An 11,045-nucleotide genomic window follows, 5' to 3' on the forward strand; every position below is an offset into this window, starting at 1 on the left:
CTGAGTGTTCATTTCACTCCAAAACTACTCCGAACCCAAACCTACCAACTCGATACAACTCAACACCACCGAACAACACATAAAGATGCAGGAATGGGGAAACAAGGCTATAACTCTCGGAACGACTAGTCGGGTCGTTACAATTTATCGGGATGACAAATGGGTACAAGTTTAAGTGGCCCGGAGGTCATTTTGCCTTTATAATAAATAAGGTGCATTATTTAGCTATAGCATGTAAAATTTATAAGAAAAAAAAGTCATTTCCACTTGTCAAATGGGCCAAATTTATAAAGAGAAGACTGCCAAAGTCTAGTTAAAATAGCATGGGTTAGCCAGTTTTCGGACCGGTCATTCAAAAATAGCCGGCGTTTGCCAAATCATTAAAAAATAACTACTATTTTGCTGCAACAAAGACCGGTCCAGCATAATATACTAGAGTTCGGTGCACCTGTGTATGAACTCCAATATATTATACTAGAGTTCTAGCAAAGTATACTGGAGTACTTTTCGGATTTTGAACAGTATTTTCGTTCATATTTATCTTTACATGAAAAGTGGCTAAATTTCGATGACTTTTGAAACTGTGACTATTTTTGAATGACCATTTGTAAATCTGGCTATTTTTGAATTTCTACCCAAAGTCTGGGGCTAGTTGTTCGCGAAAGCTTAGGGTAGAAAGGGCAGAGGCTCTTGACATTATGCTCTTTTATTAGTTTATACAAATAGCCGATAGAATTCACTGTTTACTTTTTCTAGCCAGAATACATAGATTATACGGTAAAGGGCCAAATATACTCTTCTACTTTCAAAAATGGTCTAAGAATACCCCTTGTCACACTATTGGGTTATCTATACCCTGCAGTCATACTTTGGGTTCAAATATACTCCTCATTTAAACGGAGGGACACGTGTCATCGTCCTGTTGGTCAATTCTAAATATCCCTTAATTAATTAAAAAGACCCATTACCTATACCCGAATTTTTTTTTATTTGTAAAAACTGGAAAAACTATTTTTTTTTTACTAAAAACTAAAAAAAAATACATATTTTTTTTTCCAGTTTTTACAAAAAAAAACTACTTTAAAAAAACTGAAAATATTTTCTAAAACAATATTTTTGTCAAAATTGAAAAAGCTGAAAATCAATTTTCTAAAGCAATTTTGTTTTGTAAAAACTGAAAAAATTGAATTTGTTTTTACTAAAAACTAAAAAAATGAAAAAATATTTTTTTCCAGTTTTTACAAAAAAACTGCTTTTAAAAAAACTGAAAAATATTTTCTACAACAATATTTTTGTAAAAACTGAAAAAAACTAAAAAGAAATTTTCTAAAGCAATATTTTTGTAAAAACTGAATAAATAAATATATATTTTTTTCAATATTTAGTTAAAAATATTTCAGTTTTTTCCAGTTTTTAGTTGCTTTAGAAAATTGATTTTTAGGTTTTTTTCTTCTTCGTGTTTTTACAAAAATATTGTTTTTGAAAATATTTTTCAGTTTTTTTAAAGCATTTTTTTTTTATAAAAAAATTTCGGGTAGGGGTAATGAGTCTTTTTAATTAATTAGGAGATATTTAGAATTGAACAACAGGACGATGACACGTGTCCCTCCATTTAAATGAGGGGTATATTTGAACCAAAGTATGATTGCATGTGTATATATAACCCAATAGTATAACGAGGAGTATTCTTAAACCATTTTCGAAAGTACAGAGGTATATTTGACCCTTTGCCGTAGATTATATAATGATTATACATAATTATACATATATTGTCCATGGATTATAATATATTATATATTCGTCGACTATTTCAAGTTTAAGCATTAGAATAGACAACTATTTAAGTTAATTTTCTATTCTTAAATCAAATAATTTTTTATATTTTACTGGGTTGTTATTGTTATATATTTGAAAATAAATTATTAATAATATGCTTTTATAATCACTTAATAGCATATTATTTTTTTTAATCGGATATCATCACATAGATTGAGACGAAAGAATATATATTGGAAGATAAGGTAAAGGGAAACGAGGGAGATAGTGAACGTGAATCTACCTATAGTATTTGGATTAACTGATTTTAAATAGCTAATAAGCTTGTAGTGCTAATTTTTTTTTTTAAGTTCTGAAACTTATTTTTAAAATAATTATTTACGCGTTTGGATAAAAGTGATGAAATTGATAATAAACAGTTGATTGTTTGATTAAAAAGTGTTAATAAGTTATTCTTTTATTAAAATGACTAAAATACATTGAATATTTTTTCAAAAGATTATAAATTAAAAATTTCTAATTATAACGTTAGCCAAACCCCTCTAATTAGTTTGTGGCAGTGGATTTAATTAGCTGAGTTCTGGTTTTCTGATCAAAGACAAGAATGATGAACGGGGAAATTTCAAAATCAAGTTCTCAGCAGCTGTCTATTGAGAATGCTAAACAGCTCCTCAATTCTGTCGATGCCTTTCTCTTCGACTGCGATGGTAATCACTCACCTTATATATTCTATTACTATGTCATTTTGTATTAAAAGAGATTCTTGTTTTTACAAATTTCTGTTTCTCACCCTTTTGTAGGTGTAATTTGGAAAGGCGATAAATTGATTGATGGCGTTCCCCAAACACTTGACATGCTTCGCTCCCTTGTATTTCCAATTCCTTATTATTATTCTCTTCATTTTCCTTTTTTTTTTTTTTTTGTGCGAGTATTTTGTGAAATTTTGTATAAAAGGATACAAGAGGAAGATTAATGGGGACCCGGGGTTTATTGGAAATAGGGCAGATTTAGGGTACAAGTTATGGGTCCACTTGAACAAGTAACTTTAGCTCAAATTAAATAAGTAGAAATAATAGATTTCCACTAAATAAGTAGAAATTATAGATTTTCAAATCTAGAAAATCAAATGGACTATGGTAGAATTTTGAACTCGAACTCATAAAGTTCAAATCTTGGATGCGTCTCTGATTGGAAACACCATAATGAAACAACAATGTTTAAATCTGCTATATACGAATCCTCTATCTATTTGGACCCATTTAATTCTGTAGGGGAAGAACCTTAGTTCTACGGGTTCAATCAAACTAGTATTTTTGATACAGAACATAGATTTATATGTGAAAAACAGCCAATTTTCAAAAATGTAAAGATTCTGAACCCATAATTTTAAAAGCATAGTGAGTTCAGTGCCGGGAATTTTAATGGTTGAACTCATTAAGTTAAAATCTTGTATCCGATGCTGGTTTCATTCCTATAGTTTATCTTTTAAGGCAAACATTGTTGTGCTATAATTAGGGAAAATGCCTAGTTATCTGCTTTCTTGTGGACATGGCCATCCACATCTCTGGGTGTGCATATGCATGAATTGAGACGCAAATTCACAACAGCCAAAAGTTATATGCTTTTGTGTGGATGTGTATTCATGTAATAGCTATGTGTCTATCTTGAGATGCATATGCCCTCAGCAAAGTTGGCACTTTCATGTGGATTTTTTATGCTTGTATAACTGACTGTGTACGATGTATACTGAGATTGAGATGCTGTTGATATGCAGGGTAAGAAGCTGGTATTTGTAACAAATAACTCAACAAAATCAAGAAAGAAATATGCTGAGAAGTTCCATTCCCTTGGAATTCCTGTTAATGAGGTTTTACAATTCTAGTTTTTATTAGTATTACAAATACCAAAACTACATTTCTGTCAATTTGTAGAAGTAAATTTTCGTTGTTTCTGCAGGATGAGATATTCTCGTCCTCATTTGCTGCAGCAATGTATCTGAAAGTCAATGATTTTCCAAGAGAAAAGAAGGTTAGTTATCATGAGTATTCACCTGAGTGTATATGGGTAGATATCTAATAAATATCTGATCAGAAGGGGACACTTTGAAATTTGCTGATCTGATGTATGGTAAGTAGTATTCTAGTTGTGCAATGTTAAACGTTGGATGATCTGGATAAAAGTTTTCTGAAATCCACTTTCACTTGCTATACAAATTACATGCGGTACTGTTTAAATCAAAGATTTGTTCTGCTGATTAACTGAAGGTTTGTATTTATGGTTTGAAATATGTTGCAAAACATTAACGAGGCTCCAAGTGGCACACAACTATATTGTTGCCTCCCACAATTTAGAGACCAGATTCCAAACTAAGCATTAGTGTTATTCCTAATGTTACTGTTGAAGTCTCAATAACCTTTGTTCCATCGGATGGAAAACCTTTGTAATTTCCTTCAATTTTTAATAAAGGTAATTTCGTTCATCTAAACAAAGTGCAATTAAACCAAAAGAGAAAGAAATATGTAAGGTAAAAAAGTTAGAAATCTAGTAGAGCTAGATAAGTGGATAGATTTATTATAGATATTAACAAATCTGGATACAAATTTCCAATATTTCACCTTGTTAAAAAGAATCTTTACCCCTATTGAATTTGACGAAATATTTAAAAAAGGACAAAAAGTTTGAATGCACTGATAAATTTTTTTAAAGGATTCATTTACTTGTGCCACCATCTTTATAATTTTATGTTTGAAGTGATCTTACGTCTTCATAATGATAATTTCTTTATTTACACCAAAATGTTTGGGAAATGAACCCGCAAAAGACATTGTGATTTATGATCTGAAACTTTTTGATGAGCTAGACCTTTTAAGCCAAATCTCCTAAACTACACTGGAAGAGTCCAATGGGGTTAGCTAACACCATTAACCTGCTTGTAACATCACCAGTAAGTGGCGAAGTTGAGATCCCAAGGGTTATGCACTATTTTGTTGCCAACGTGCTAGAGTTTTTCCTTTGTACTTGATCACTTTCTACATATGTCAGACAATGAGAGTTTCTAAGTTTTGTAGTTCATTGTTGCATAGGAATTCTTGTTGTATCTTGTATAGTGCGTGATTGTGGTCTTGTCATTTCTATCTCAAAATCCAAAATATTAATTTGTCTGCTTGTTTCTTTTCAAATTTCAATAGATTTCCCAATTTTCGCATTAACTTCTTTCTTGTAATTGGAGATGCTGGGTTGTTGCGGCAGAGTTAAAAAAATTTCACAAGTTTTGTCATTGCCCAAAATTTGATTATGCAGCTTATTTACATCTTCATTTATTTCCCGAAAAGCATTCCGCATTGAGGTCATACCAAAGCATCTTGTCAGAAGCATAGTCTACTGTGACTTCATTATCGCCTAACTCCTCACTAATTGTCCCGGCTCATCTAAGTTAGACCTGAACTTGATTTGGCAGGTTTATGTAATAGGCGAGGAAGGCATACTGGAAGAACTGAAGCTAGCTGGTTTTACAGCACTAGGTGGCCCGGTATGTGATCCTCTGTGCTCTCATATTCTTAGTAAGTAGTGTGACGGAATTGGATAATGTTGGGATTAGAAGAGCATCTTGTGGGGTATTTAGGTGCTGTCGTCCTCCCATTACGTTTTATTGATATCAAATTTTCAATAATAATTTAGCCTAATAACATATCGGAAGTCTGAAACATCTGGTAGTCACTCTAACTCTCTGTATCTCTCTCCCCTTCATCCTTTTTTTCATCTGAGCACTTGTGCAGCAATAGCCTCTCTCCCCTTTCTTTAATTTAGTATAATTGAACATCACATATTTTGGGAGTTTTAAAGTGCTGTTATATGTATAGACACCCTTTAGATAGGAAGTATAATTTTTAGGCATTGCAGCTGAATTCGAACATTCTTGCAGGCAGATGGAAAGAAGAACCCTGAACTGAAATCAAATTGCCTCTTTGAGCATGATAAGAGCGTAAAGTACACCTTTCCAATAACTAATACAGGTTTCTTTTTCCATTATTGTCTACTGAGCACAGACAATGCTATTTCTATCTTCAGGTTGGAGCTGTTGTTGTTGGACTTGACCAATATATCAACTTTTATAAGCTACAGTATGTCTCTTTCTAGGCCTCCCTTTTTGATATACTTGAATTGTAGCTTCTGATTCTTATATGATGTCTGTGTTATTGAAGGGGTTTGGTAAAGTAAATGTATGAAAGAATGCTGTTTCCTAATAATTTTGAAAATTGGAAAATATGTTTTCAAATGAGGTACTTCAAGCAAAGCTGAAAGACAAATTCATCTCTGGCATCTTTGCCATTTGCTAAAGTGATCCTTGAAATGGCATTGTTGTGGCTGCATGTAGGTATGGAGCTCTTTGCATCCGTGAGAATCCTGGTTGCCTCTTTATTGCGACTAACCGTGATGCATCGGGACATTTAACTGATCTTCAAGAGTGGCCTGGTGAATTTCATTTTAGTGTCCATCAATAAAGATTGATTTCAATTTCAGTGTTCTTGCAAATGCTTGCTACTTTTGTAAAGATCCTTTTTGGTTGTGACTGTAGGTGCGGGATGTATGGTTGCTGCAGTATGCGGAGCAACCCAAAAAGAGCCTATTGTAGTTGGGAAGCCGTCGACCTTTCTAATGGACTTTCTATTGCAGAAGTAAGTTTTATGCAGCCTAGTAAATTAACCTATTTGAGAAAGCTAGTTATGAATAGATGGCCTCTGGGTTGGTGACACAGATTGTAGTTGAACGATGAGTTTGGAAGAGCTCTAGCATTGAGTAGATGTCATGGGAGTTTGAGAGTTGCAAAATTATTTGCATTCTAAATTGGTTCCATTTATCATTCAACAGATATAACATCACTACATCCAGGATGTGTATGGTGGGCGACAGATTGGACACTGATATTCTATTTGGACAGAACGCCGGGTGTAGAACTCTCCTTGTTTTTTCAGGTCTATGAATGCTTTCAATTTCCTCAAATTTGTTCAGGAAAAGGCCCAAAATTTACCCCTTTACTATATGATATTGTTTAATTTTGCTCTTCATACACTTTTGGTCAATTCATAGTTCATACCCTTACCGTTACCAAATCATCTCTTATTATCTCTTGTCGCTAACGTAGCTCCAACATGAAATGAGTAGACTCCACGTGTCCAAATTCTTCGAGAAAAAAGTCCAAATTTACCTGTCAATTTTTTACTATGGTTTAAAATTACTCTTAGCTTTGAGCTCCCGTAGGGGTTAGGGGCAAAAACGAGACTTTTTCCTTACGGCAGGGGTAATACTAGACCAGAAGTCTAACCGAGGGGAACCGGCAAAGTTGATCAATTTCGGATAGGACGGGGCAATTTTGACCTTTTTACCAATTTGTAACTTTCAATAATAGCTTTGTAAAAAAAATATTGTCTTTGCTGCTATGATTTGCAGGTGTAGTTAATGAATCAGCTTTTCAAGATTTATCCAAGGAACTCCAAGTCCAACCAGAATACTATACCAATTCTGTATCTGACATTCTCAAGTATGTGTAGACTGATATTCTAAAGTGGTGTGTAGCATTCTTTGCAAACAGCAAAAGCTGCCTGCCCATTGTTGAAACAGAGGAAACCAGCAAATTAAAGGGTAACAAATTATGTATAAGTTGACTACTGAAGTCTGATTTTTCTTGCACTTTGTTTAATCTGATTGAAGAAAAATAGGAGTGTTCAAGGGAATTGGGAACTCCTCCTAATAAGGGAAATGTGAGTCAAGTTTAGAAGAAGTCTACTGTGAGGCAATAAAGAGTTTTTTTTTTACTCTAGCCGACGGTCTATCAGAAATAACCTGTCCTCCTTGAGTAGGAGTAAGGTATGCGTACACAATATACTCCCCAGACCTCACTTATGGGAATTTACTGAGTTTGTTGTTGTTGTTGTTGTATTTAGAATTAGTCCCGATGAAGAAATGGTCAAAAATCATTAATTGGACTAATTTGGTTATCCTAGAGGGATTTGATCTTCCCAACCTCTTAAACTACAATTAGTTAGCGAAACTAAAATTAGTTGGCGAATATATCACATATGTATAATCAATATTTGATATAGTTATAACCTTGTATAATGCGTGTATACTTGTGTATATCGGCTATACAAAAAAACAGTGAATCCAGCCTGTTCAAGACCACTTACAAATTTTTATTCTTTTAATCTTTTCGAATGATTGATTAGCCAGTTTTGAATTTTCAAAACTATAACGTGCAATAGAAATGTCGTTTTTATATTATAGTTACTTGTATCATCCTATATGTAAAAAGACCAGACCCTTATTCTATCTTTTGGAGTATTTTTTTCTTCTAACCACGCACTTGTCGAACATAACTACAATCGCATTAGGATCAAGACTTGTCAAATTCCATTTTTTTTTTTTTCATTTTTTACACTATAAAACAAAGAACGAAAGCCAAAACTTGTCCAAACTTTCTCTCACAAATAGCCTCCTCCTAAGTAAAATACGTGATTATTACACTACTAGAAATCTGCGTGAAATAGAATGAGGAACCTCGTAAAGATTGTCCTTGTGCTTTCTATCATTTCTCTCCTCCTAACATCAGCAGTTGCTCCTCCAAGCGGCGGCGGCGGCGGCGGAGGAGGAAGAGGTGGCGGTGGAAGTGGCGGTGGAGGTAAAGGTGGCGGTGGCAGTGGCGGTGGAGGTAAAGGTGGCGGCGGTGGTGGCAGTGGAAAATCTGGTGGCGGTTCCAAAGGTAGTGGTGGCGGAGTAAAGGGAGGTGGTGGCTCAAACAATAGAGGAACAAGTCCTGGAGGCGGCGGCCGTGGCAGCGGCGGCGGTGGAAGAAATATTGGAGGAAACAGTGGGGTTCGGCCGTTACCTCGCGGTTATCCGGCAAGCAGTAGTTCATCTACTTCTTTAGGTTGGTCTTGTATCGCCATGTCTTTATTTGCTTACCTTTCATTTCTTAATTTTTAAGAAATTGAATTAAAAAAAATTGCGTGTAAAATAGAGTTATTCTTTCGTAAAGTAAATGGACAATAAACATTGTATCCGTGATTATTCATTTTACACTGTCAATATACTGTCGTAAAAAGTTATTCAGACAATTAATTTCGTTTATCTTTCAAGTAATTTGATTGTATAATTTATAAATATTGATCGATAATATAATTCTTTTACACCTATTATAAAAAGGTTATTGCTATATCTTTCAGGTTTTCATGTCAATTAATATTCGGAGTATTTTAGGACTTATATATTAATATACTATTAGATTACAAGGCTGCACGTTAGGGCAAAAATTTGCTTTATCAAGACACCTGTGGGACGTCTAATGGAGTAGTTGACAGTCGTAAATTATCTTCAACTTCAACTGGAATATTTAAAAGATATTCTAATTTTGACAAATAAAATATTATACTGCGATAAAAATGAAAGATAATTACCTAAGGGAAAGAACATCTCTTTTGTTCTAACAATCATCGGCTCATTAAGTTAGAGATGAATTCATTTGTCTTTTTTCAAGAGGTCAACAAAGGCAATGCATGTACGCAAGATTAATTTTGAGATGTGCAAGGGGTTGTTTGGTATATGGATAAGTAAAAATAATTCTGGAATAAAAATTGAGTATCGTTTTATCCTTTGTTTGGTTATTAATTCTGGGATAAGTTATTCCTAGATTAAAAATAGTATCGGGCTAACTTATACCTGTCAGAGGGTGGAATAATAATCTCAGGATAAAGCAGTAAAATTAACAATCCCAGAATTAATACAATATACCAAACAATCAATAAGAAATAAAACCAAGATAACTAATCCGAGCATAACTAATATTAGTATAACTAATCTAAGCATAACTAATCATAACATAACTTGTCTTCAAACCAAACGACTCTTAAAAGTAAAGAATCTCCTAGTACTTAGAGTCCGATTAAACATAATATTTCACTTTTTTTCGAAATCAGTGTTAGGCCGTAAAATTTTTAATTTTTCAAAAAATTGAAAAACTCTAAATGTTTTTCAAAATTTTCATTGAGACACAAAACTTCAAAAAACAACCGAAATTATTTTCATTTCTAAACACAACTCTAATTTTCAAATATCATTTTCACTTAAAATTTTTTTTCACTTATTTTTTGGAATTTTGCAATTCTTATGTCTAAACGCGCACCTAGTAACAAGAAATAAGACTCTGGTATAAATTATGTATGAGTTGACTACTGAAGTCTGATTTTTCTAGCACTTTGTTTAATTTGAGTGAAGAAAACTTGGAATATTCAGGGGAAACAAGTCCTTATTTTATTAGTACTAGTCTTATGGTAGGCGCTTTGCGTATGTTTTTCATGTCAATGAGTAAATATCAAAAACAAATTAAGAAATTAGAAAACTCTTGTCACGATACCTTTTTAAATAATATAAATTTAAAAATTGAATTGTCACGACCTGAAATTCTCACATTCGAGATTGTGATGGTGCCTAACATTTCACTTGCTAGGCAAACCAGCGTTAGAATAATATTAGCCATTTCTAAATAATTTTAAATTAATTAATAATAAAGAAACACATGCGAAAAGAAAGTGTGAAATAAAGTGAATAATTCATAATAATAGCGATGTTTAAATACCATCCCAGAACTTGTGTCACAAGTGCATGAGCTAATAGAGTAATACAAATAAATGCCTGAATGAAAATAAATTTGTCTGAAAGAAATACACAACTATGATAAAGTGGAAGGGGACTTCAGAACTACGAACGCCATGCAGCTATACCTCAAGTCTCATGTGAATAGCTGAATCCGAGCAAGTGTACTGTGCGCCGCTAGGATCAACTCCGGTATCTGCACAAGGAGTGCAGTGTAGTCAGAGGCGAATCTAGTGTGACAGTTACGGGTTCAATTGAACCCATAACTTTCGTCGCAGAGTAAAAATTTATGTGTAAAAATTTATTAAAATTGCAAAAATAATATATTTGAACCCATAACTTTAAATATATAATAGGTTCAATGTTAAAAATCTTTAAAATTGAACATATATAATTTAAATCCTCGATCCGCCTCTGCGTGTAGTATGAATATAACCGACCCCATGTACTCTGTAAGTGCCGAGCCTAACCTCGACGAAGTAGTGACGAGGCTAAGACAGGTCGCTTACATTAACCTGTACGCATTAATAATAATAATAACAGGAATAGAAGTAAAACCGGTAAATCATATCAAAAATTGAAGTCAATTCAGCAGTCACAATCCCTCAATTTATTTCCGTTGC

At 33.4% G+C, this 11,045-nt stretch overlaps 1 protein-coding gene across 1 annotated transcript; it reads left to right on the forward strand.

Moving 5' to 3' along the window:
- Positions 1-2,247: 2,247 nt before the first annotated feature.
- On the forward strand, positions 2,248-7,447 carry LOC104110058 (phosphoglycolate phosphatase 2). The gene is made up of 11 exons (XM_009619479.4): positions 2,248-2,483; positions 2,577-2,644; positions 3,551-3,643; positions 3,733-3,804; positions 5,234-5,305; positions 5,699-5,758; positions 5,845-5,897; positions 6,152-6,249; positions 6,353-6,452; positions 6,646-6,749; positions 7,225-7,447. The coding sequence occupies exons 1-11, from the start codon at positions 2,381-2,383 to the stop codon at positions 7,323-7,325; spliced, it is 924 nt and encodes a 307-aa protein (XP_009617774.1). The 5' UTR covers positions 2,248-2,380; the 3' UTR covers positions 7,326-7,447.
- Positions 7,448-11,045: the final 3,598 nt, after the last annotated feature.

The sequence above is a fragment of the Nicotiana tomentosiformis genome, chromosome 4 (assembly GCF_000390325.3).
Source record: "Nicotiana tomentosiformis chromosome 4, ASM39032v3, whole genome shotgun sequence".
Classification (NCBI taxonomy): Eukaryota; Viridiplantae; Streptophyta; class Magnoliopsida; order Solanales; family Solanaceae; genus Nicotiana; species Nicotiana tomentosiformis.

What these genes read in the sequence shown, in the direction of transcription:
- LOC104110058 (XM_009619479.4), top strand. Translation starts at nt 2,381, where the DNA reads ATGATGAACGGGGAAATTTCAAAATCAAGTTCTCAGCAGCTGTCTATT. An exon ending in TTGGAATTCCTGTTAATGAG is followed by an intron (nt 3,644 to 3,732) that starts GTTTTACAATTC and finishes TTGTTTCTGCAG; the next exon opens with GATGAGATATTCTCGTCCTC. An exon ending in ATTTTCCAAGAGAAAAGAAG is followed by an intron (nt 3,805 to 5,233) that starts GTTAGTTATCAT and finishes TTGATTTGGCAG; the next exon opens with GTTTATGTAATAGGCGAGGA.